The following is a 24,828-nucleotide window of genomic DNA, read 5'->3' as shown; positions in this document are numbered from 1 at the left end:
TTACAGTATGATTTGAAACAGTCACCATGGACTTTTCACGTCTACACACGTACACTCCTCCCCATTGTCTGCCAGAGAACACTGGCTATACATATGCACTCAGGTGAGAACTCTTTTCTTCTTGTAGAGAAACTGTATGTTCTCTGAATGTTGTTAATTCTGGAGAGTTTAGCTTTCGTGGTAAGTAGCTGAATTCTTCAAAGAAGCATGCTTTATCCGGTCTGTTTTGAAAATAAATGCTGTGTCCTAAGTGGAGGAAAGAATACATGTTGAACTAACAGGACAATGACTAAGATAATGACTCAGTGTTTATTAGTTGCTATGAATAAACGACTCTCCGCCTAGTTACGATTGCTGTTCTATTTCTATAAACGTCATCAAAATTCTTAGATGTTTTCTGGTGTGTCTTGTAACTTCTGTGTGTGTTTTCTTTTGTGATTTGGCAGCGTTTTCACTTTAAAATGCTGATTGATACACGCTCGTTTCTGCGGTTGTGGAGCTTGGCTGGAATTCCCATATTGATTACTTTTTTTAAAGAAACTGCTTGTTGTGTGAATGTAAAACCTGTATTCTAATGATCCTGCTTTTTCTTGTGTCTTTTAAGTTGACCATTATTAGACTGTCTTAAATCACTGCAGTTTTCTAAATATAACTGTCATGGTTGCTAGTTTTTGTATTATGTATTCAAACTGAATGTTGTAATGGTCATTTGAGTTTTTTAAAATTAAGAGCAGTGTGTGGCTGCTGACTTCATCTATCTAACTTTTCCTGCTGATGAGTTAGATGTATTTTCAAGCAAGAATACATCAGTGAGCCTGAGTTATTAGTTTAGCAAGCTTCAAGTTTTAATAAAAAAAAAATAAATTTGTTCATTAGGATGCAGCATGAGATTGTTTTCCTGTTCTGTGCCTATATATCGTTATTTTTCAAATGCATTTTTTAAATCCAGTATTTAGGTTGGAGAATACATGGCTACTTGCCAATAGAACAGAAGTTGGCAGAACTAAATTGAGATCACTAGCTTAATATTCTGGCGCTTGGGTACTCCAAAGCTGTAGCGTTGTCAGGTTTTCTTGGGCATCGTGGTTTTTTTTTTTTAGCTGCAGCCTGATGTCGATAGTGTTGCAGCATGGGACGTTTACAATGTTGCATCAATTAAATTGCATCTCTTCCTGAATTTTTAGAAAAGCATTGGTTAAATGTTGGTTAAATACAAGTAGGTTTACCGACTTGAAGAAAAGGCATGCTGGACAGTGAAAGGTGATTTATATGCCTTATATTGTGGAATTGTCAGAGTTGGAAGGGACATCCAGAGATCATCTAGTCCAGCAGATTTGTTATTACATTGCTAAGTGTCTTTCAATGGCTGAAATATTTTAACTCTTCTACAGTGAATAACTTTCCCTACTGTGAGCAATGAAAGCAGACTTTTATTCTTCAGGCTGTTTAGTCAGTGTTGGGTTTTTTTATGTCCCTGTGAGCGTATCTTTCTTAAAACAAGCTTTGAAATTGTAATCTAAATTGATTTCTTTTCCTTAGTTACATTTGTCTGAAATAATACTAGTGTCTTCTACTGTACAATCTTCTCACAGACGAGGGAATAAGTACGTCTTAGTATTAAATAAAGATAAATTTTCATTTTCTTTTTTTATGTGCATTTCCAAGAGTATTAGCAAAGTAAAGTTCGATGGCTTGCTTAAACTAATCTGGGGTTAAATCTCTTCTGGCTGTTGTTTTGCAAAACTGCAAACTCTTGAAGGGGCCTTTGTAGAAGGGGGGGTTATATGTCTTGAAACTTCGTGGCCTCCCGTATAACTGTTAAGGAATAGGTATTTGGAAATGGATAGAGCTGGATAAGCTGAAGTTTAATAACTGACTTAATGAAGCTAAATGTAGTTAAATTAGGTTGAAATTAATTCATTGTAATTCTTCCTTATGTAGCAAGGAAAGATTAGCAAGCACTTTCTTGAAAATTTTCTCTTGAAAAATTCTGTGAAGCCCCAAATATTAAAATAATGGGGGGAAGCTCCTTGGTACACTGCCTGCTGCAGTTCATTCCTTCTCTGTGCCCTGCCTGTGTTTACTTTGCTTATATTCTGATCTGGCTCATTCTGCCTTGGAAAATTCAGTCTTTACACAACCTGTCTGTGAGTTTCTTTAAAGAAATTGGCTTGTGCCTGTAGCACTGCAGAAAAGTGCAGTGGAGTTAGATACCACGAAGCTATTAATAGAGTTGGTTATGACCTATTAATAGAAATTGTATTAATACTCTCTGGGATTACTGTGTGTTCATAACAACAGTTTGTTGTGCTTCTGCTTTGTGCTTTTACTTCTCCAGCCCAAATCAAAAAAGCATTAAACTGGTAAAGCTAAATAACCTTTATCCTCCTCAAACTTGTGAATCTCACCCACTTTTCAACATGTAACTTCCACCCCCTTCTCCAGGCTGATCTGTCCTTTGGTCGCAGTCATCTTTTGAGGTTTTTTTTTTGTCAATTTGAGTACCTTTAATGCTGCTTTTTCTTCACAAATACGGTTTAAATTAATAAGAATTTGGGTTGTTTGTTTGGTTTTTTTCCCTGTGTCAGAGCATTAAATCAGGATGTAGCTTTCTGCAAAACAGTTGAATAAAATCCTTTGGTTTTTACATGTGTTTGGGACTGATCAAAGCAATAGTTAAACAACTCAAGGTAATGTCCTTGGCCAGTTAATACAAGCAGTGCCCTGGTCAGAAAGCATGTGAGTATTCTCATACTGATTATATGCCTGCATTCATGTTAAAGACGTGGTTAGCTGTAGTTCTGTAGGTGCATTACATTTATCTATTATCTTGAATAGTCAAGAACATTGCCCATTTCATTCCAAGGAATACTTATAAAATAAATGGCACTTAAGCTCCAGACAGAGCTCTAGGTGTGCTAAAATTGGCACGACTCGTTCTCATTCCACTTATAAATAAACTTGAAAATTAACCCACCAAAGTCTAGGACATTCTTCTTCTCTAGAAGCTCACATGAAGGAGGTGTGAAGGTAATAGCTAAGCAGCTGGAAATGTAAGACTAGATCCCTTTAGCGGGTCTGCCAGCAGCCAGGGGAGCTGTTTGTTGGGAAGGAACTGGAGCCTGCACTGTCTGTGTAGGTTATCTGGAGTGTAGACTAATTGCATCCCACCTCTAAGATGGTTTTTTGCTAGCCGTACACATTGGGTAGGAGAACCATCATTGTACATGTTAATTTCTGTCCTGTGAGCGGAAAGGCAGTGTTTTTTTGTTACTCTACTCTTTTCTGTAGAAATAAAAGGCTACTTTCCAAAGCGTGGAAGAATGAGATGGGAAGTTTGGAGGCTTCTAGATACTGTCCTGCTGACAGAGGACAGAAAATTCACTTTCAGTGGGAAAGAATTGCTATTCTCCTGCAGAAGCAAGAGAAAAGCTCCCATGATTGTGGTTTTTTGATAGTAGAGCCCAATTCCAAGATTTGTATCCAACCCAAATTGATATAAATGCTTATTGAGATACTTCATAACAGCAAGTGTTCATAAACAGAAACAAATTGAGGCCGGTCACAGCTGTCAGCTTGTCCTGTGGACGTTGTGTTCTTGTGAATTGAGTATCTGTAAGAAGTGTTGGATGAAGATGAGGAAAAGCAAATGCGTAGTGGCAAGTGTAAATAGCGAAACTGAGTTCTGAGACAACTGTTTAGGGAGGGACTCGATAGTAAACTGTTGTGGCTCTGAGCCTTTCAGAATGAACAACAGGAAGAGCCTGATGTAACCCGTACTCTCAATTCACGTCTGTCAGGGTGTGCCCAGTCTAAACAGTTTGAAAACTGTAAAAATTATATCCTTTAGAATGTAATCAAATGTAGACTGAATCTGTTTTCACATGAGGAGGCTGCTGTCTTACTCTGTCTCCTCCTTCCACCCAAATGTAAGCAAGGATTAATAAGCATAATGTGTATATAGTAACGTATGCTGGGTTTGTCTTAAGCTGGGCTTAGACTCCCGCATGAGCAGGGCAGGCGGATGAGATCAAGCAGGTGGTGCTGAAGACCTGCCATCAAATCTGTGCGCCTCTGGGCCATCAAAGAGGTTATTTTGGACAAGTTCTGGTCTGGTCCTGAGTTGCTGCTGGAGCAACTGTCTGCTTTCTGCAGTGCACTGTCTGGGGTAGGGGTTTTTTCAGCTGAAAGAAGCACAGTTCATGTGCTCTGACACAGCCCTATGTTATGTGCTTTGCTTTGTGGGCAAGCAAGAAACCCACTTCTATAGCACCCACCTTGCCAGAATTAAATCACTACTGTAAGTGTAGCTACTAGGCCTTCTGCTGTTAACTCCTGTGTGTGCCAAATTAATCATGGACACCTTATCGCTTTCTACAGCTGCCTGAAAGCAGGGTGTAGCAAGGTGGGGTTTGGTCTCTTCTCCCAAGTAACAGGCAATAGAACAAGAGGAAACAAAGCCTCAAGTTGTGCCGGGGGAGGTTTAGATTGGATATCAGGGAAAATTTCTTCAAAAAGGTGGTCAGGCCTTGGAACGGGCTGCCCAGGGCAGTGGTGGAGTCACCATCTTTGGAGGTATTTAAAAGATGAGCAGAGGTGGTGCTGAGGGACATGGGGTTAGTAGTAACTTGGCAGTGATGGGCTTATGGTTGGACTCAATGATCTTAAAAGTCTTTTCCAACCTAAATGAATCTGATTCTACAACACATCATATTATTACTGTATAATGTTCTGGGGTCTTTAATGGTTGTCTAAGAAAACTCTTTCCATTAAATTGTTTTTGCACAAATAAACACTGTTTATATGTATTTTTCAAAGGGAAAGCTTCCATTCCAAATACAGATTGCACAGTAGAATTTGCTCACTCAGACCTAATTTGCTCGCTTGTTTTTGTTTGGGATTTTGGGGAGAAAAGAATTGAACAATACCTTACTCATCTCTTTTAAAAGAAAACAAATGATATTGAAGTAAATGCTGTTAGAGCTCTGTATAGCCCTGTGGCTCTGTAGGAGAGCTGGCCTGGAGCACTTGGCACTGAGATGTTTTGGGTCCTGGTGCTGAGTGTTCCAGGCCCTGGCCTCCTGCTGCGCAATGCCCTGTGACAGCAGCCTCTGCTCACTTACACAACTGAGCCTTTCCTTCGCTCCTAAGTATGAGTGTTCTGCTTTAGGCTAAACTGCTGGTTTGGTAAATGTATTTCTTACTGACTCCTGTGGTTAATCTGTTTGTGTTTGCCTTGTGTTACTGCTTTATCTTCGTTTTAAGTTTTTGTGAAGATTTGAAGGGAATCAAGTGTAAAAGTGTGGAGTAGCGTTCCTGGGGTAATGATGTGAAGCATGTCTACATCTCAACTTGCTTCTGTAGGATCAAACAGAGAAAAATGTATGAAAGACTAAACATTTTACTTGTACAGATTTAAATGTTTCCAATGATTTGCATTAAATTAAGAAACCTTTCAGAAGCACTTTAAAAAAGTAATGTTAGTCTAATGTCGCTAAATATCTTAAAGGGGGGAAGTTCCTACTTGTTGGGAGATGGAAACTCAGACTAGTGTGGCATATGGATCTTTTGGTTCTTGAAACAAGGAATTGGCAAACAAGAAATAAATTAAAAAACAAACAACAAAAAACTTTGACTATAAATGAATTTTTACCTTGCAGCTTAGAGTGCATCGTTTTTATTTTGCTGCTGGGTGTGGTGAAGAAACTGTCATGAGTAGCTTCCTCTCTCAAATTGGTCCCAGAAGAACTCTGTGTCTGAGGCTGTCTAATGAATCCTTGCTCTGGCTCAGCTTCAAACATGGTTTCCATGGTGGTTGTTTCTTTCTCTGGTTTGCTTTCAGTTCTTAAACCTGCACTATTTTTTGCTTAAGAGAACCTTGAACATTTACGTACTCGTAAGTTATTGGGGTCACATGGCACATCTTGTGGGAATTGCTCCATAACCCCGGATAAACTGCTTTTAATGGAAACTTAGACTAGCTTGAAGGGTGTGTTTGTTACTAGGGAAACTTTCTTTTAAACTCTGGTAACTTTGCTGTTCTTATTTTGCTGCAGTTCAAGTTATTCGTCGTCTGCTTTGGACTTCGAGACTGAAAACAAAATAGATCCAGTATTTGATTCACCGAGAATGTCACGGCGTAGTTTACGGTTAGCTACTGCAGGGCTTCATAAATCAGATGATGCACGAGGTGATAGCCTTCATGACAGCTCCTATGCCGGAAACACGTCCTTCAGAGGACAGTCTAAGTAAGCATTTTTTATCATCACAAGTTAATTTATTGGTTGGACCCTTGACGCTTCCTGTTTGAATGCGATAGTCAAACAGAGGTAACCTGCTGTTTTGGTCTTTGTTCTCTGTATTTACTGCTATTCTTTGAAAATTGTGCTCTGCATGTGGTTTGTACTGAAGTCTTTGAAAAGTATGGGTGCTTCGATGTGAGGATTTTCTTATAAACCTGATTTGAGCTGTCTGGCCATGTCAGTGTTAAAATGCTATGCCTTTTTTTTTTTTCCATTTAAAATGAGAGACGAAGAGAAACTCGCATCTTTAGTGCCATGTCTTCCTCGTCTCTGCTTTGTTTCCTAGGACGGTGAAGGAACGCAGAAGTATGAATAAACAATCTAGCAGTGCGAGACACACGCCAAGGAAAAATCTCTCCAGCTCTTCCATTTTTAGCCAAAGCAGTTTCAATAGCCACGCCAGTGATGCATCCATGGTATCCACGGTATTGGATGAGTCTTTGATTCGAGAGCAGACATACTGAAGTCTTTGAAAAGTATGGGTGCTTCAATGTGAGGATTTTCTTTTAAACTTGATTTGAGCTGTCTGGTCATGTCAGTGTTAAAATACTTTGGCTTTTTTCTTTTTCCATTTAAAATGAGAGACGAAGAGAAACTCGCATCTTTAGTGCCATGTCTTCCTCGTCTCTGCTTTGTTTCCTAGGACGGTGAAGGAACGCAGAAGTATGAATAAACAATCTAGCAGTGCGAGACACACGCCAAGGAAAAATCTCTCCAGCTCTTCCATTTTTAGCCAAAGCAGTTTCAATAGCCACGCCAGTGATGCATCCATGGTATCCACGGTATTGGATGAGTCTTTGATTCGAGAGCAGACAGAAGTTGGTCATTTCTGGGGTAGGTAATCATGGCTGGTGCTCTTACCGGCCTGTGAATACAGCTGATGGTTCCGTGCATATAAACATGTCCAGGTCTTCCTCCTGTTCCTCTTGTGTTTTTCCATCTTGCCCTCAGATGTGTGTGGGCACTTAATCTTTTGCTGTAGATGTCTGCTTGCTAAGATGCCTGCTGGAAATTCACAGTCCAGTTTGTAAACTTGATTTACTGGTGTAGGCAACCTCAGGACACACTGCAGAGTCAGGACAATATGCCAGGCAAACATGCACAATTTTGTGATGCAACCCATAGATTGTATAGATGTAATTATCTCTTGCTACTTTCTTCAAAATGTGCATAACGTACTGTATTTAAAAATGGTAAACATGTAACTTGTCTTTGAAAAGCTAAAGGAAAAGCTTTTTTTCTTGTTTATATGCAGAAGTGTGTTTCAACTTAACATACCTTAATTTGAAAGTTTCAAATTTGTGACACTTTGAGATTTCCCAAGAGGGTGTTTGTGTGCTGCTGACTGGTTTGGTTTAGCAAGTATATACAAGTGCACCTTTCTGGAACCTACCTTTTTAATTGAAGAGGAAAATATGGGAGTTGTCTACATAAAGTCTTGTGTAGGAGAAGAACAACAACTTATTATATCTCCAGTTTGGGCTGTTTGTTTCTAGTCAGTGTGCTTGTGACCTTCCCAGAGTCCTAGTTTGAAAAATTGTTTCAATCTTAGTAGAACATGTTCTAAACTTTAGATTACCTGGCTCTTAACACAGGATCTTAAAATACAGTAGTACCAAAGTAGTTACCAAGCAACAGAAACACCGTAAGCTTGTAATTAGCTGCTTTAAAGTCACATGGGAGCTAAGAAAAGGTGTAGTTGTCATTCATATTATTTTGTCTACCGCTTCCAAGGTAGAATGCATTCCACCAACTGTTACCTTGCAGCATTAATGTCAGATGTATGGATCTGTTCAGGTGGTGGAGGGCAGAATATGTTAAATACTAATCATACAGTGACTTTTCTTTGCAGTCTTAAAATTAGTGGGACTTTTAATCTGAGTTCATGTCAGATATCTTAGTTGATTATGGACTTCTTTATATTTGGAACTAAATCTGTTTGGGCTTAGTTGATTATGGACTTCTTTATATTTGAAACTAAATCTGTGTTTGTTTTTTTTTTCTTCTAAAGGCCTTGATGACGAAGGCGACCTTAAAGGTAACTACACTTTCCTTTTCCTTCCGTACACGTTCTGTTTAGTGGTCACTGGCAGTCAGTGTCAGTGCTGTGTGTGTTTTACTCCTGGCTCTCTAGGCAGTGATGTCACCCTGACGCAGGGGAATGGCGATCTGGCAGCGGCAGAAACACAGACCACCATGATCAATGGGTACACGTGCAGCGACTGCAGCATGCTGTCCGAGCGCAAGGAGGTCCTCACCGCCTACTCGGCTCCTCGTGTGCCAACCTCCAGGATTTACTCCAGGGACAGGAGCCAGAAACATGCAGCTAGTAAGTACCTTCTCTTCTGGCTTACCTGGACAGAATGCTGTAGAGTTTAGTTGATGCTTTTTTCCATGTAGTGTTATTTAAGCACTTTTATTAACCTGCTAAATTTACCAATAACTGAATTCTAGAGAATTAAATGCAAAGCTTGTATGAAATACCTCTTTCTATATCAGTTGAAACTTTATGGACTTGTCAGCTTTTGATATACCATTATCTACACTTTTTTCAATGCTGCTGTAGGAATGAAACAATTTCAAAAGGAAAATGCTGTGGTATCTTAACAAGCTGTATTTCCAAACTGATTTGGAAGACAATAGGCTGTTCCAACCAGCAATGCTTGTAAGAGTCTCCTAATCTGGTATTGGATCTACATCTGCTTACAATGTTTTTGGTCAGGGTCTTCAGACAAACTTCTTTTACGCAGTCTGGTTATTTCTCTTTCTTACATGATTTGAACTTTCAAGATTGAGCTGAATTGTCACTTTGCGGAGCTTCTGACAGAAATCTCTGAGAGATGATAGCTTCCTACTTCCTGCTTTATTTTTTTTTCTCCTCATTTAGCCTTGTGGCTTATTAGAGTGTTTTTAGAAGCTAGGCCTCAAGTACTTGAAAAACTGAACTCCAAAGGGGAAAAACTGATTCCAAATAGACTTCCTAGTGACTGCATTCCTGAAGCTCAAAAACAAAGAGTCGGATGTAAATATAATGTTCCGCTTTCCAAGGCAATCTCTGTTCTGAGGATGGTTGTCCTCAGTGTCTTGACTGTACCTGCCTCTTGCACAGCATCTTGAGTTTCTTCATTGGTGGTAGTCCTCAGTAACCATGAAAATGGTTCCTTTGATAATCGAGGCCACTCAAGAAACAACAATTTGGGGATTCTGTAGGTGTGTTACTCCTGAGTGAATGCAGCTTTGTTCCTGTGGCTCTGAAGAAGTGTGTGTCTCCAGCACTTGAGGCAGGTCACTGCAGAAGCTTCCTCCAATGTACCAACGTAAAGGAACAGGAGGTGGGATGTCCTCACCCTTTCAAATCCAAAATAAGAAAGTAGCTTGTCTCTTTGGAGCTGTGACCCACAGCATGAGTATCGACAGCTCGCATCACCCTGAGTTCTGTAAGCAAGGAATTCATTACTCCTTGGAGTTCTTAATTCTCACTAAGAAAAGGTGAGGCTTCTTGCTGAAGTTGTACGCTCTGTCTTGAAGGCGTTTTCCCTTGGATGTGTAGTTCTTACAAAAGCTCTGCTGTAAGATCCACTGCATCCAGACTTTTCACTCCACGCTTGTTAAAGTTGACAGTCCTGGCTAAACAGTGGTTTCCACACTTCATCCTCACTATTCCACGAGCAAATGGTCACCAGAAAACAGAAGTACATCTTTATATAGGTGAATAATTCATATTCACACTGTTTTTTTCAATAGGAGGAGCCTATTTCTACACGAGTAAGATTCTGCGATGGGTCAGACATGCTGCAACATCTTTTACATCACTATTAGTGCAACTATTTCAAATGGTTTTGCTGAAGCTGGGTTATGAATTTAAAGGTACCTTTTCAGTTGTCTTCCTTGGTCTCCACACAAAGCCAGAGTGTGTGTTGGGTGGCTTTTTTCCTTCTGACCTTCATCTTTGGCTCTAATGTGTTCCTTTTTCTATAGTCTTTTGTCTGGCTCCTGTCTTTCTCCCTTTTTTTATTATTATTAAATTATCTCAGTTGTGCTATCCTTTTCATACTCTCCTTCTGTTTTGGAAGTATCAGGATTCACGTACGTGAGATCTGTTACAGTTAAGATCCACATGTTGATTTTTACTTGGAGGAGGTAGAAGGTGATGTTTAATTTGAGAGACTTAAGTTGATTTTTAAAATCTGTTTGGTGTGATAGTGTCAAATCCTAACTTGTGTCTCTAGATTTGGACTCTCTTGTTGCCCTTGAGCTCACTGTGCACTTCAAGCTTGGTTAGCTCTGTCTTGAAACACTAAAGCTGCTGTCATCACTCTGCACTGCTCTAAAGCCCACCTTGTTTTCCCTGAAAATGTTCAATTCTTCTTTGGTGCTTTCTCTTGTATAATACATGCTCTACGAGTGAAGTTAAATTGCCATATGCAGAAGGTACCTGATTTTTGTGTGTGAATAAAACTTTGTTCTCTCCTGTTCTCTCTGCCTTAGTGCCTGATAACTTCTATGCTCTTCTCTCCAGTCTGTTAAGGTCTCTGGTAAAACCAACCCAAAGATGTAACAGTTGGTCAGTTTGACAGAATGATGGGAGTAGGGACTCAAGATTTGAGGAGTTGTTACTTGGGATTTTGTTACTAACTTTGCTATCTGTAAAGAAGGACGAAGATAATTTTTTTTTTTTTTTAACTGAAAAGCCCTCTCTTAAAGAAGACACAGGAAGAGAAGGCTTCTTCCACGATTGTTTTTCAGGTTTCCTGTGGTTAATCTATTTAAGAGTGAACCAAGGCAGTTTAGCTAAAATCTGCATATATGATAGCTGAAATGCGCACATATGAGTGGCTTTGAGCTTGAGTTACATTCCAGGAATACTTTTTGGATGTGTTGCAGCTCACTCAGACTACTGTGGGAGCATGAATGTAAAGGAGTTTTACAGAGAAGACAGCCATCTGGGTGTCAGCGAGGAGTCAATATGTAAGTATAAGGATTGGTGTTTCTTTTAGCCAACAGCAGGCTGTTGTTTTAACAATAAAATCAGATGCCCCATGACTCTGGAAGCTACAACATAAACATTTGTTTTGTGACTTAGCTGTCGGGGGGGTAGAAGGGTGATGGCCTGGAGGACTGTAGTATCTCCCCAAGCAAGGTTTGTTCCAGTGAAGTTTGCTTTGTGGTTTTCAGTTTGCTAAGGGATGTCATGAACTAGACTTGGCGGAGTTGTCTTGTAACAATCTTGATTTGATCCTGGTTTTGTCCCATTAATCGACTGTTACCACAACCAACAGGTGATGACTGTAAGGGGAAGAAACACCTTGAAATACACACCTCAGACCACATGCAATCCTCATGGGCTAAAAGGGTAGCAAGGACCGTATGGCACACCTTTTCTTACGCAGGTTGACTTGGACCTTTTTTTTTTTCTTTTGCTTTTATTTTGCATTGCAATTTCACAATGTTAATCATTCATACTGTTTTGTGTTGTTTTTTTAACCTTCATCTATCAAAGTAGATTAAAAAGTGTAAAGTGTCTGGAAAACTAAATAATGCCTTTCCTGTTTGACTTCTTGCTCCGATGCTGACTTTTGTACAAGCTTGGCAGAATGCTTACCTAGTAGTAATAACAGCAAACACCTTGTCCCTTAGCAAGAATTAGTCAGACTGTTAATTTGTTGAAAAGCTCTGGTAGGAGGTACTGGTATGCAGATTATTTGAACAAAGGGGTTTTAACATTTTATTTTTGTTCTAGTGATAGTCAATTTTTACAGGAATCTTATATAGGGATAGAACCCTCCCTGTGAGATGAGCGTGCCCTAGCTTGAATGGCAGAGGCATCAAGAATCTGTTGAGTGCTCTTTATTCAGCAAAGGAAAATGATTTGAGACACTTCAGTCACCTAAATGCTTTGCAAAATATTGGGTTGGTATATCTATAATCCCTCAGATTAACCCACACGTGCCTGCTAATCTAAAACTGTAGGATTATTTTCTAAATGTGTACTACGTAGTTTCTGTAGAATGAACAGTCCTAGTCTGGTCCATAGTAATTGTTGGCTTCAGTGGGCTTTAAGTTACAGCAGTTTGTTTTAGTGTGTTGATTTTTATGTGGTGGTTGTTTTTTTTTGTTGCTTTTTTAAGAGACTCAAACCTGCCATACTGAAGATCCTTCAGAACATTCCATTTAATGAAAATTTACTGCCTGTAACTTTTTGTAGGGAATATTTTCTATTATTTATCAGTATTTCTTAGACATTATGTTATTCTTTGGCTAGGATTTAAGATTTTTAATTGCTCCTTCTTCTACACATGAAGCTAGATAAGGTACTCGATGCTTTTAAAGTAGCGATGTGCTTAAAACTTGTTTTTATGGTAGTGCTTCCTTTGCTGTTCTCTTACACTTAGCATGGCTTTGTTAGATAAACGTGCTACAAAATGTAAACTTCTTGTTAATTTGGGAAAAGTGATACTCTAACTGCACTGATGCTGTTGATCAATATGTTTATATGGGAGAACTCTTTCTAAATTGTCTTGGTTTTACTTGGCTTTGTATTTACTAGTGGCTTGCTATTTTAAATAGTGAAACACCAAGTTTGTAGATTACTGAAAGGTATAGTTAAAAACTCTGCAGAATGTGTAACGGGCAGAGAATTGAGTCTGCTTTACTGCATGTACTGCCAAAGAACTGGAGCTCCCTTATGTGCATCACCACATAGAGTTAATTTGTTATGATCCAGGTTACTTTATGCTTCACGTGTTGCAAACGGTGGGAGCCACGGGCTGGCTGGTGTCTCAGAAGGTGGTGTCTCTACTCTGGCTGGCCATTCTCTCTCCAGGTTACTATCCTCACCCCTGTGTGCGCGTTGCCTGCTCCTGACAAACCGGGTCCTGCAGTGTGTGGCTCACACTAATCCCACTCTGCTTATGCTGTAGCTGTTGTATCTGAAATGCATGTGCTACTTTACCTTCTTTATTGACCAAAATATGTTTCATGAGAGGGTATGTTTCTGTTTGCAGGCATAATGAGAGACTAACCAGGCTATTTCATGAGCGAATGAGTGTGTGACTGGCTCAGAATGTGGGGTGTCAAGAGCAGTGGGGTGTGTTTGGTTGGGTAGTTGCTATTCCTCTTGCCAAAAACAGATGCTGAAACATATCGAGGTCTTCAGTGCATGGTTGTGTGGATTCAAGCATTAATACTGAATTTCTAGCAAGATAGCATTGTTATAAGTGTTTCATCTTTTTGCATGACTATTGTTTTTGTTGAGTAGCTGACGTGATAATGCTGTCAGACTTGTGATATCTAGATGTTAATACACTGCATGTTGCCTGTACTCGTGCGTTTCTCTGCTGTGCAAAGTGTTCTTGACCACAGCTGCATGTCCCTCTGCTCGGTCTTGTTAAGTGTGTGCTGCAGTCCTGACATCTCACACTACACTTTTTGTCTTCTAGGGAGGGCAGCTTCTGGCATGTTCAGGTTGCTTAGATCTGGGTGGTACCAACTTGTTGCTCTGATGTCTTTGCTTAAGGTGTTTCTTCTCAGAAGGTGTGTACCCTTTGAAAAAAACATTTTGTAAGCAAATTATTTACCTAGTTATATAATATAAAACAATAAAATATGGCAAATGTATTGTTTCTTGTGAACTTTCTCTAGATGCCTGCCAAAGATCTACAAGCTATTACCGTTTCTTATCCCACTCCTGTTTTTACTAGGTATGTGAATCATTTTTTTATTATGCAAATGGGTGTGTGCTTACTACACGTGTTCCAAAATAGTGTTTGTAGTTGAATGAAGAAGGTGCAGAAGCAGAAAAGAGCAGATTTGTTTGTGAACAGGGCAGTAATTCAAACTTTCAAAGTACTGACAACCCAGTGAGCTTTCCCCTTCCTCGAAAGGAACAGCCTTGATTTAATTTCATAGAGCTCTTTGGACAGAGAGTGGTGAGTAAGTAAATGCACCAAAGTCTTTTTAATTTCATAGAGCTCTTTGGACAGAGAGAGTGGGTGAGTAAGTAAATGCACCAAAGTCTTTTTTTTTAATTTACCTCCCTTCATAGGAACAGCAATGAGCTCATAAAGAGCAGGCTGCAAACTGATTGCTTTGATTGTTGTTGATCTTCATAAAAGTGTACTACTTTTATCAATTCATCCTAAGTCTTTGTTTTGCTCTAGGCCACACTTTAGTTATTTGTAATACTGCTGTTCAGCTTGGTTAGTTGACAATATTCCAGCCCAGCTGTCTAATCTGAAATGAACGAAGTCAGTTTAAAATATTAACATGCTACCCTGTGTAGAAAATGCTGCTGTTTCTCACTAAGACATTGCGAAAATAAATGTAATCTTTGTGAAATGCTTTGTTGTTTCCATGGAAGCCTAAGTTTCCTCCAACTTTTATTAGATGTTTTGCAATGTAGTGAGTAGGGTATAAGGCAAGATATTTTCCATGGAGATTAAAAAAGCAGTATTTACATCTGCCTTCAGTGAGCAAGGCCTGTCTTATTCAATAAATGAGATCTCGGTTCCGGGGAAGCAGTAGTGTGATATTAAGGCTGTATCATGATGTATAAGTGCAGGTTGAATGCCTTACAACTGCCTGAGTGGTACTGATGGATGCTCCCAACTATTCTTCAGTGCTTGACTTAAAAATCAGCAGGAGCCAGCTTTAAAATGGTTCTTTAGACTGGAGTAGCATCCACTGAGTGACATCTACCTTGCAAACTGAAGGCAGCTCGTGTCCTTAAGAAAGAAGCTGATTTGTAGACATAGCAGTCGTAAGGGAGAATTCTCTTGAACAGCCTTTTTGCTCTTTGTTTCTGATGCAGGTATATGGTTCTGGGGGTTTGATGGCTTCCTTTCATTATTACCTTCGTTGAACCGGACGAGAATTGATAGAATCCAGAGAATAGATGACTCTGTTCGTGTTCCCAAACCGCAGCCTGATTCCTTTCACTCTGTGCAACCCCCAAAGGTAAGGCCAGCAGTCTGGGGAGGAACTTTCATATCTCTTAAGACTTACTAACTCCCACGTCCTCAATATTTTTGCAATAGCTACTTGATATGTGAGGGTAATGTAAATAAATGTCTTGATTTTTATATATTAAAAACCATCTTTATACCTTAGGATACCATCAGTATCTTTGATTCTGGTCGCATAAGTGAGCTGGAAAAGCAAATGGCCTTCGTGTCTGACAGATGCCACCACCACGATGAAAAATACAGCGAAGTGATGCTGCTGCTCCATGGTCTGCAAGATCAGGTTGCCCAGATGGGTGACAAAAGTGAAACATTGAAGCTAATACAGAATGTGATGAGTCAACATATTAAAGATATGAAATCGGAGCAAAAGGTAAGAGTTATTAATGCTTTCTGATACTGGTCGAAGTGTTCTGGTTTTATAATGCCAATTATCAGTGATTTGACTTTTAGGATTCTTTTTGTTACAGCATTAACTGACAGATAGTAAATGCCAGGGAGTGGTCACTGGCATTTGTTTATCCTTTGTTATTGTTGACAAAGAATTAATTGCAGATAGGTGGCCTAAAGTAGAATATTATGTTGCTGAAAAGCATCTGGATTTACGGGGAATGAAGAGTATAGGAAGGGCTAGTGACAAAGAAGGGGCTTCATGGTAAAATTCCCTGTGCATAACCCCTACCACTGCTGAATCAGGCATTTACATTTAGTACAGATTCTGTAACTTCTCACGCTCCCTGCAGGATGGGTCACTTAAACACTCACAGAATTAAATGAATCAAAATTATGCGTTGTAGAAAATACTAATCATTTTGACTTTTAGGATTCTTTTTGTTACAGCATTAACTGACAGTGAATGCCAGGGAGCGGTCACTGGCATTTGTTTATCCTTTGTTATTGTTGACAAAGAATTAATTGCAGATAGGTGGCCTAAAGTAGAATATTATGTTGCTGAAAAGCATCTGGATTTACGGGGAATGAAGAGTATAGGAAGGGCTAGTGACAAAGAAGGGGCTTCATGGTAAAATTCCCTGTGCATAACCCCTACCACTGCTGAATCAGGCATTTACATTTAGTACAGATTCTGTAACTTCTCACGCTCCCTGCAGGATGGGTCACTTAAACACTCACAGAATTAAATGAATCAAAATTATGCGTTGTAGAAAATACTAATCATGCGACTTGTACCACAAAAGAAAATACACCACCTTTTTCTTCCCTGTTTTTTAAGACTGACTTCCTGGCTTTACATCAAGAACACGAGTCCCGCATTCTGACACTGGAAGACCTTCTTGCAAAACTGTCTGCTGAATCCAAGGTACAGGAAGTTAGCTTTGCTGTAACCTGTTCTGATTGTAACCCGTTGAGAAAATAGACTGGTTTCTTTTTTTTTTAAGGTACAGGAAGTTAGCTTTGCTGTAACCTCTTCTGATTGTAACCCTTTGAGGAAATAGACTGATTTCTTTTTTTTTTGTTGTTGGCTGCCCCAACCCCCAGTTTGATTTACTCTTGAGACTTTAAGATCTGCCATAGCTAAACTTGTTTGTGTTCTTGCTCCCCCTTCTTGGAGAGGGTTTCAGTCCAAAGATTAAAAATTATTCACTTGACCAGTGAGGCAGGTTCTACTTAGAATAAAATCTTATTATACAGAGGCACAAATGTAAATGTGGGGCACAGTCCTGTGTAGGGGGGGCTAAAATCTGTCATTTTCACTTAACATGCCTGATCTTCTTTCTGTCACTTCTGTTTCTTTGTATACATTAAAACTAACTTTTGTATCTTTTAGGACATTCAGAAGGATCTTGACGTAACCAAAGCAAAGACAGTGAGGTATAAGCACTTTTCAAATATACTTTGCTTTTTCAATCCTGATGCTAACTCATGGTGATACATGTGTTCTTTGAAATACACCAGTCCTTTCCTTTCTGCCAGTTAATTGCCCGTAGAGGTTTATGTTGTCAGCACGGGTTCTTCTGTCTTTACCTGAGCTGCTGAGCACCAGCACAGGGACTGATCAGTGTGTGAGCCATCCTACAGCTGCATTCCTTACTAGAGAAAGCTCTTCCTTTAGTGAAGGAGAATGAGTGACTTCTCATCCTCTTGTAAACACAGTAGAACTTCTCCTCAAATTGCTCAGTGAAGTAAACAGTAACTGCTTTTGATAGGCTTTATATTTAAATTCCTGAATGTATCAATTCCAACCTTGTCTCTAGTTTTGGTTTGCCAGCTGTGCTACTCTCCTCTCATGCACTGGGTAATACTGAGAGAAACTGCAGCACTTCACTAAGCTTCCCCATTGAGAATAGGAAAAGATTATTTGCTGAATTGTCATTTAAGTTAGATTTAAATATAAAATGGCTTTAGAATGATGGCTGGCACCTTTTCTCCCTAACATGCACTGAACACTGGCAACACTGATCTATACTAGCCATATGTGACCTGCTACTTAAGCTCATTTTGGCACCTGCCTCTGAAGTTACTCTGGTTTAAGTTGTTCTAACCAGTGGCAAAATCATGTAAATAAAGTTTGACTGGTTTGCCAGAAACCTTAAATTCCCCAAAATCTATACAGGTCTGAGTTATTAACTTGTCAGCCTGGTGATGCTCTAAAGTCATCGAGGCTGCATTTGTCTGCAGCTTCAGAATACTTTGCTTTGAATATATTAATCCCAAGTACACCTTAAATGACATCTTCAAGGAGCTGCGAGCTCACGGTGTCACAGTGAATAACTGAACTTGGAAATTGTATGGACAATTATGTTCTCTCACCTTTGGAATTTGATGAAATGATTCAAACTACTCTTTCCTAATTACTGATTCCTTGTTTTTGTCAGGGATGATGATGACCATAGTCAACTCTTGTCCAAAGTTAAGAAGCTAGAACTAGAGCTGTCGCAGCTGAAATCGGAGCTGTTGGCTGGGGAGAGCGTGAGGACGAGTTGTGAGAAAATGGATGTCATTCATGAAAAAGTAGGTTCTGCAGCTTCTGGAACTGCTCCAGTAAAGCTTAATACACTTGAGTTTGTTCACTAAGTCTCTTGAAGTGCAGTGCAATGAGGAATGTCAGGGAGAGTATTAATCTTAGAGAATGGTTGTGTTACATGTAGTGCTGCTGTGAATTTTTCTGTAACACCCCACTAGACCAGGGTTTACGGCTTGTTTTCTGCAGTGGCAGGGTTTTGCCTTTAATATATGATGCAATCACAGCTCTGCATACAGTACTCTGCTCTTCTGACCGATGTATTTTGCTAACCCATGGAGATGTGGAAAAGAAACTCATGTAAAAGTAAGCTAGGTTTGTTATCTGAGAGCTGCTTTAAAAAAAAAAAGCTTAAATTCTTTTGAAGCCTTTTTAAGATCTGACTGGTTTGTAGTCAACAAAATACAACCATAAGTATTGATACAGGATTATCAACTTTGATTAAAATACCATCTGGTGATAACATTGGAGTATGATCTAGCTATTGTGTGTGGAATCAAAGCATACCCTGAGTGAGCAATAAATCTGTTATAAACCAGTAAGAGATTATTAGTCTTTATATATATTATTACTATTTTAATTCTTAATGGCTTCTACTGTAGGTGGGTGCACAGGTCAAAGAATCTGTCAAGCTAATGCTTTTTGGAGATCAACAAGAAGACTTTCCCGAATCGCTTCTCCAGTGGCTTACAGCTAATTTTGTGAGCAAAAATGATCTGCAGACTGTGCTGCGGGATCTGGAGCTGCAGATCCTCAAGAATATCACTCTCCATATGTCTGTTACAAACCAAAAAGTAACAGCTGAAGTAGTAACAAACGCTGTGACTGATGCAGGGATTTCTGGAATCACAGAAGCGGTGAGTTACCTTCTCAAAAGTTCAACTAAAACGGTAAAGAGTCCTTCTATAGGCATTTTGTGGAGCACAACTGCTGATATAAATGTTAATGATTTTAAGAGATATCAGGAACATTAATTGAAATAGGGAGCCCTACAGAAAATGCTTTATTGAGTGTATTCTTACAGCATTTGCTTGTTGCCTCTTGTAAATGTTTGTGTTTTTTCAAAGTATGTGACCTTGAAAATGGAAGAATTCCCATTAAACAGGTGTAGCAGAGAGAAGCAGCTCAGGGGGGTGAGGAAGGGTTAGGAAGGAGGGGGAAAGTGTGCAGCTTCTGGGGAAAAAACCACCAGCCAACATGCAGTATGAATTTGAAGCCAGCCAGCCATGCATTAAACTGGCCTTTGGCTTGACAGGGGCTTTCAAAGACTTGTGAGGGAGGGCAATGTCTCAAAAAGGTGCTTCCAACTTCACAGGTGTGTGTTTATATTGTTTTATCTCTTGATACTATTTAAATATTTCTCTTTCTATGTGTATGTCTGCAGCAAGTACAGATCATTGTAAACAATGCACTGAAACTCTACTCTCAAGACAAGATCGGTTTGGTGGATTTTGCTTTGGAATCAGGAGGTAAATAGTAGAGGAAACACTGTTTTTACTATTCATGTTATTAATAATAGTTACTAAAAATGTTAAAATGAGGACTATGGGTTAGTAGAGCATCCTTGTGTACTGTCTGATGATCAGACTGCCACAATCCATGCCTGTTTACCGGGTTATAGGTATATGTATATACACATCTCAGCCCAGGTGTGTGTGGACAGGGGTAGAATGGTTCTTCTGGGTAATAGTGGGGGGTGTACACACCACTGAACTCACTAGGGAAAAATGTGTATTTTCAGCCCTTTTAATGGAAAAATTTTTAACATGTTCTTAACATAACATTGTACTTGCTAGCAGCTTTATATCCCCAGAAAATTATTAAACTTTACAATACCTGTAGTAGTTTGTTTCCTGAGGAAAATAACTGGTATATTCATTAGGCTTTGTACAAATCTCTGCCTTAAAAGTCTTCAGGAAGAAGTGAGGAATTATTTCTGTTAATCTGATGTATCTTTTTTGAGGTGGCAGCATTTTGAGTACTCGCTGTTCTGAAACCCATGAGACCAAAACAGCATTAATTAGCCTCTTTGGAGTTCCCCTGTGGTACTTCTCACAGTCTCCCAGAGTGGTGATACAGGTAATTAAAGGCCGAGTAAACAAATTCAGCAACGTTAGTTTGCGTTGAGCTTTTTGGATGCTGGGTATTTCTGCCTGTAATATACTTGGGGGGGGCATTCCTGAAGAGTTATACCAAATAAATTATATTCTGCCATTTACTGTCCTGCTTTACTTATTAAACTGCTTTCACCTCAACCCACAAGGGTTTTTTCCTTATTTTTCTCTCTTCTCCTACCCTATGGCGATAGTGGGCAGGTGGTTGGGGGGTGCTTAGTTGTGGTTTAAGACTGTCTGTAGTAATTCAGAATTCATTACAACTTTTTATTATGAAAAAATCATTGCAAAAAGCTTGTGGTTGGTTCTTGTTGGTGTGTCCCATCCTGTTCTCTCCCCCTCCCTCCCGTGCAGCCGGACATGTACCCGGGGAACTGCTGGGCCTTCAAGGGCTCCCAGGGGTACCTTGTGATTCGACTGTCAATGAAGATCTACCCAACTGCCTTCACCATGGAGCACGTACCAAAAGCACTTTCACCAGCAGGAAACATCACCAGTGCTCCGAGGAACTTCGCCGTCTATGTAAGTCTGTCTCAACTTAAGTTGCCTAAATATGCATAAAGGATATTTGTGTTAACACCTTGAAAAAGAATGAGTTAAGAGAGGACAGGTAAGATGAGAAACTTTGTCATTGCTCTTAAAATTGCTTATATTTTTTAATAAGCTTTGAGATTAGGAATAAGCGTTACAACTAATTTGGGGGAGTTGTTTCTTTTTTCTTGCTTCATACACAGATTTTTGGCTCTTCACCTTATCTATGATGTGCCTTAAGTCTCTTTTTTAAATTGATTTTTAACTAGCACTGGTTGCACAGGCATGGCTGCAGAACATGACCACAGGCTACATCAGAGTCTAGTTGTGGTAGCTGAGCACTGGTTGCACAGGCATGGCTGCAGAACAGATGACCACAGGCTACATCAGAGTATAGATGTGGTAGCTGGGAACTGTGTCTAGTTGTTTTAAATGTGTAAGCAGGCATCTGCCAGCATCTGAGTCTCAACTTCTGTCTTGTTTTAACCTTGGTGTTTTCTCCCTCCTGTTTGTCCTGAGCAGCTGATACCCCACACTGCGATAGTGGCTTTGCCATGGAGGTGATAGGGCTTTGACCATGAAACTTACAGCACAGCTGTTGGCAGGGTGGGAAACTCTCATACAGAGCCCTGCCTGAAGGAGTATTAAATTACACAGGAAACGTTCTAATCCTGGTTTGATAAACTCCTGAGCGCTGTCTGACCCTGGGTTATGCAGCTTGCTGCTGGCTTTGCTTTGACTTCAAATTTGACTGAAGCAAAACTCTTTATCCTGTTGTCACAGGGTCTAGATGATGAATATCAAGAAGAAGGCACGCTTCTAGGACAGTATGTCTACGATCAGGATGGAGAACCACTGCAGATGTTTCCAGTGATGGTAAGTTTAAAACCTTGCCATCCAAAGTGGCAGGAGAAAAAGATACTTGTATTTCCTGTGGTAGTGGAGGGAAAAGGCCTCGTTCTCTGTTGGGCTTCTTTAGAAACTGAGGACCCGTGGTCTAAATGGATGTGGTGTAAATAAATTAGCGGGGAGGAAAGCTCAGGGCCTGCCGTGGTTATTAATGACAGTGGTAGCTGCAGGAATCTAAGGCGGCACCTTGAGTGTGACGTGTTGATACCAGAAACCTGACTGTGGTTTGTGTGTTTGCTTTTTCCCTCCCCAGCAGAAAAGTGAAACAGCATTCCAAATAGTGGAGCTGAGAATTCTGTCCAACTGGGGCCACGCAGTGTACACCTGCCTTTACCGGTTCAGAGTGCACGGGGAACCCGCCGAATGATCTCCCACACTACAGCCTGGCTTAGCTTTTCTTGTTGTACATTTTGTTCTGGATCTGTATATACCGGAAAGCCTCGAACACTGGAATCTTTAAAGGACGAGGATGCGAGATACATACTGCAGAACTATTGATCCTCTGATAAAGGCAGAAGACTGTCAGCAGAACTGTATAAAAAAAAAAAATAATATAACTTTGATTTGCTCTAATGCTCAGTTTGTAACTGCCCGTTAGCTTTATTTGGTGTCCATGCTGAGAGAAACAATGCATGCGAGCTACTCTGGTCATAGAGCCCCGCTGGCAAACAGGTGACACCTCTTTTATTACAAATGAATGTATAGGGGTGGTTGGTTTGGGGTTTTGTTTTCTTTTTTTTTTAAAAAAAAGAATAAACCACACTTTCTGCAACTAGGAATCTGTTTTTTTTAAAATCCAGGACTTAACTGCATACTTCTGTTAGCTGGGCACCATAAGCCAAAACCTGTGGTACATCTTAGATGCTGACTGTGGCTGAGGGTGTCCTTCAGTTGGCCTTTGGTTTTGACCTTTTTGGTGGATCCCAAAGGGCTTCTTTGATACCTGTTGAATATAATAAATACTACTGTCAGGGAAAGTTAACACAACCAAAACTAATTTAAACACCAGCGACTGAGAATGCTTTACTGTAACTTGTGGCCATGAGTTGCTCTAAAAGTCAGGGATAACTTAAAAGTTATTTTAAGGGTTTTTACTGTAGCAACTCAGCCAGTTTGTTCTTCAGTGTTAATTCCAAATCGACCTTCATGTACTACCTGGATGGGAGCTGTAAACATTGTTTAATTGCTCTATACTAATCCTAATTTGTCAAAAGCGATCTCTTTGGGGCAAGAATTCTTTAGGCTGGTTGGTTGTTACGCTTGGTAAAGGCTGTACTGTGAGAACACCGCGGTGGTGGGGGAAGGATCATCCCGGGGGGAGAGAGGCCATCAGCACCCGGCTGCTCCCCAAAAGTGTCCACCCAGAGTGAGAGGAAAGTGCCCGTTGTCCCCGGGGATTGCTGCTTCCACCATCCTTAAAAAAAAAAAAAAAAAAAGATTCCTGGAATGTACTTGTCTACAGAACTTTTATCTTTGCCGTTCTAATGCATTTTATAACAGGTGAACTGTTACCACATGGGACTGCTGACTGGTTTCTCAATAGTTACGTATGTTGCACAACAGTCCTCGAATGTTTAAAACAAAACAAAAGTCTCCATGTGAAGAACCTTTTTTTCACTTGACGTAGAGACAGACCCTATGGCCTACGCGGAGGAGCTAGATTACACGTGTACAGGTGTTTTCATACTATAGGTTACGTATTTAAAATTAGAGTTATCCTGTATAAATTGAAATTAGGTAGCTGGGGTGGGAATATTTTGAATAACACTAACTTATTTTTAAAAAAAAAAAAAGCAAGATAGGACTTTGTGCAATGTATTTTTGTAAATGCTTTTCAAGATGTCTGTTATCCTTTGCTGCCTCCAAACTGACAAAATGCTATTGAGATGTTTAAATAAAGAGTTTTAATTTTTGAAAGTGCATGTAATATTTTTTTTTTGCACCACCTGCTTAAGTAATAAGTAGATGGTTGTCCCTATGGGCTCTGCCCCTGTTCCTGAGGGGATGTTGGGGCCTGTGCTGGCCATGGGCTGGTGGCCATGCTGGGGTGGGTTGGTGCTGTTACCTCAGCGCCATTCTGTGCTGCCATGTCTTGTTTTGTTCAGTGCACAGCCCTGTTTTTGAAGAAAAAATATGTAAGTTGGGAGGTGCTTAATGCTTCTCAGCAATTTCGAAAGGTCCTGATTTGGGTTTTTGTTGTAAAAAAGTCTCCATGTGAAGAACCTTTTTTTCACTTGACGTAGAGACAGACCCTATGGCCTACGCGGAGGAGCTAGATTACACGTGTACAGGTGTTTTCATACTATAGGTTACGTATTTAAAATTAGAGTTATCCTGTATAAATTGAAATTAGGTAGCTGGGGTGGGAATATTTTGAATAACACTAACTTATTTTTAAAAAAAAAAAGCAAGATAGGACTTTGTGCAATGTATTTTTGTAAATGCTTTTCAAGATGTCTGTTATCCTTTGCTGCCTCCAAACTGACAAAATGCTATTGAGATGTTTAAATAAAGAGTTTTAATTTTTGAAAGTGCATGTAATATTTGAAACGAGAAATAAAAGCTTCTTTTTCTGTTTTTTTTTTTTTTTTGGACCACCTGCTTAAGTAATAGGTAGGATGGTTGTCCCTATGGGCTCTGCCCTGTTCCTGAGGGGATGCCGGGGCCTGTGCTGGCCATGGGCTGGTGGCCATGCTGGGGTGGGTTGGTGCTGTTACCTCAGCGCCATTCTGTGCTGCCATGTCTTGTTTTGTTCAGTGCACAGCCCTGTTTTTGAAGAAAAAATATGTAAGTTGGGAGGTGCTTAATGCTTCTCAGCAATTTCAAAAGGTCCTGATTTGGGTTTCTGTTGCGGGGTGGGTTTTTGTGGGTGTTTTTTTAACCCTTCCTCTGTCCCCAGCCCTTCTCCCCAGCTCTGAGGCACCACTCCCGCTCTGACGTCACAGCCCGGCTCTGACGCAGACGTTGCGTTACTGACTCCCCCTCCCGCTCTCTCCTGAGGGGAGGAAGGCGGTTCCCGCCCCTCCCCGCCC

General features: G+C 40.1%; 1 protein-coding gene across 7 annotated transcripts; it reads left to right on the top strand.

The window, feature by feature from the left end:
• Window positions 1-23,713, top strand: SUN1 (Sad1 and UNC84 domain containing 1). Of its 7 annotated transcripts, none has more exons than XM_014946226.1 (23): window positions 1-103; window positions 6,057-6,248; window positions 6,589-6,759; window positions 7,117-7,136; window positions 8,314-8,340; window positions 8,437-8,631; window positions 10,047-10,169; window positions 11,187-11,270; window positions 11,582-11,692; window positions 13,027-13,125; window positions 13,742-13,835; window positions 13,944-14,002; window positions 15,112-15,257; window positions 15,411-15,635; window positions 16,494-16,580; window positions 17,049-17,092; window positions 18,097-18,232; window positions 18,845-19,099; window positions 19,627-19,711; window positions 20,206-20,321; window positions 20,711-20,878; window positions 21,671-21,763; window positions 22,053-23,713. In XM_014946226.1, exons 1-23 carry the CDS (start codon window positions 27-29, stop codon window positions 22,161-22,163), a joined length of 2,718 nt encoding a protein of 905 aa, XP_014801712.1. In that variant the 5' UTR covers window positions 1-26; the 3' UTR covers window positions 22,164-23,713. The 7 variants fall into 7 exon arrangements, 6 of the variants coding, with proteins under 6 accessions (XP_014801712.1, XP_014801711.1, XP_014801715.1 ...); XM_014946225.1 differs by having other exon boundaries at window positions 22,050-23,713; XM_014946229.1 differs by lacking the exon at window positions 10,047-10,169 and having other exon boundaries at window positions 22,050-23,713.
• Window positions 23,714-24,828: the final 1,115 nt, after the last annotated feature.

The sequence above is a fragment of the Calidris pugnax genome, unplaced genomic scaffold (assembly GCF_001431845.1).
Source record: "Calidris pugnax isolate Ruff unplaced genomic scaffold, ASM143184v1 scaffold123, whole genome shotgun sequence".
NCBI lineage: Eukaryota > Metazoa > Chordata > Aves > Charadriiformes > Scolopacidae > Calidris > Calidris pugnax.
This window is presented reverse-complemented; position numbering and strand designations above follow the sequence as displayed.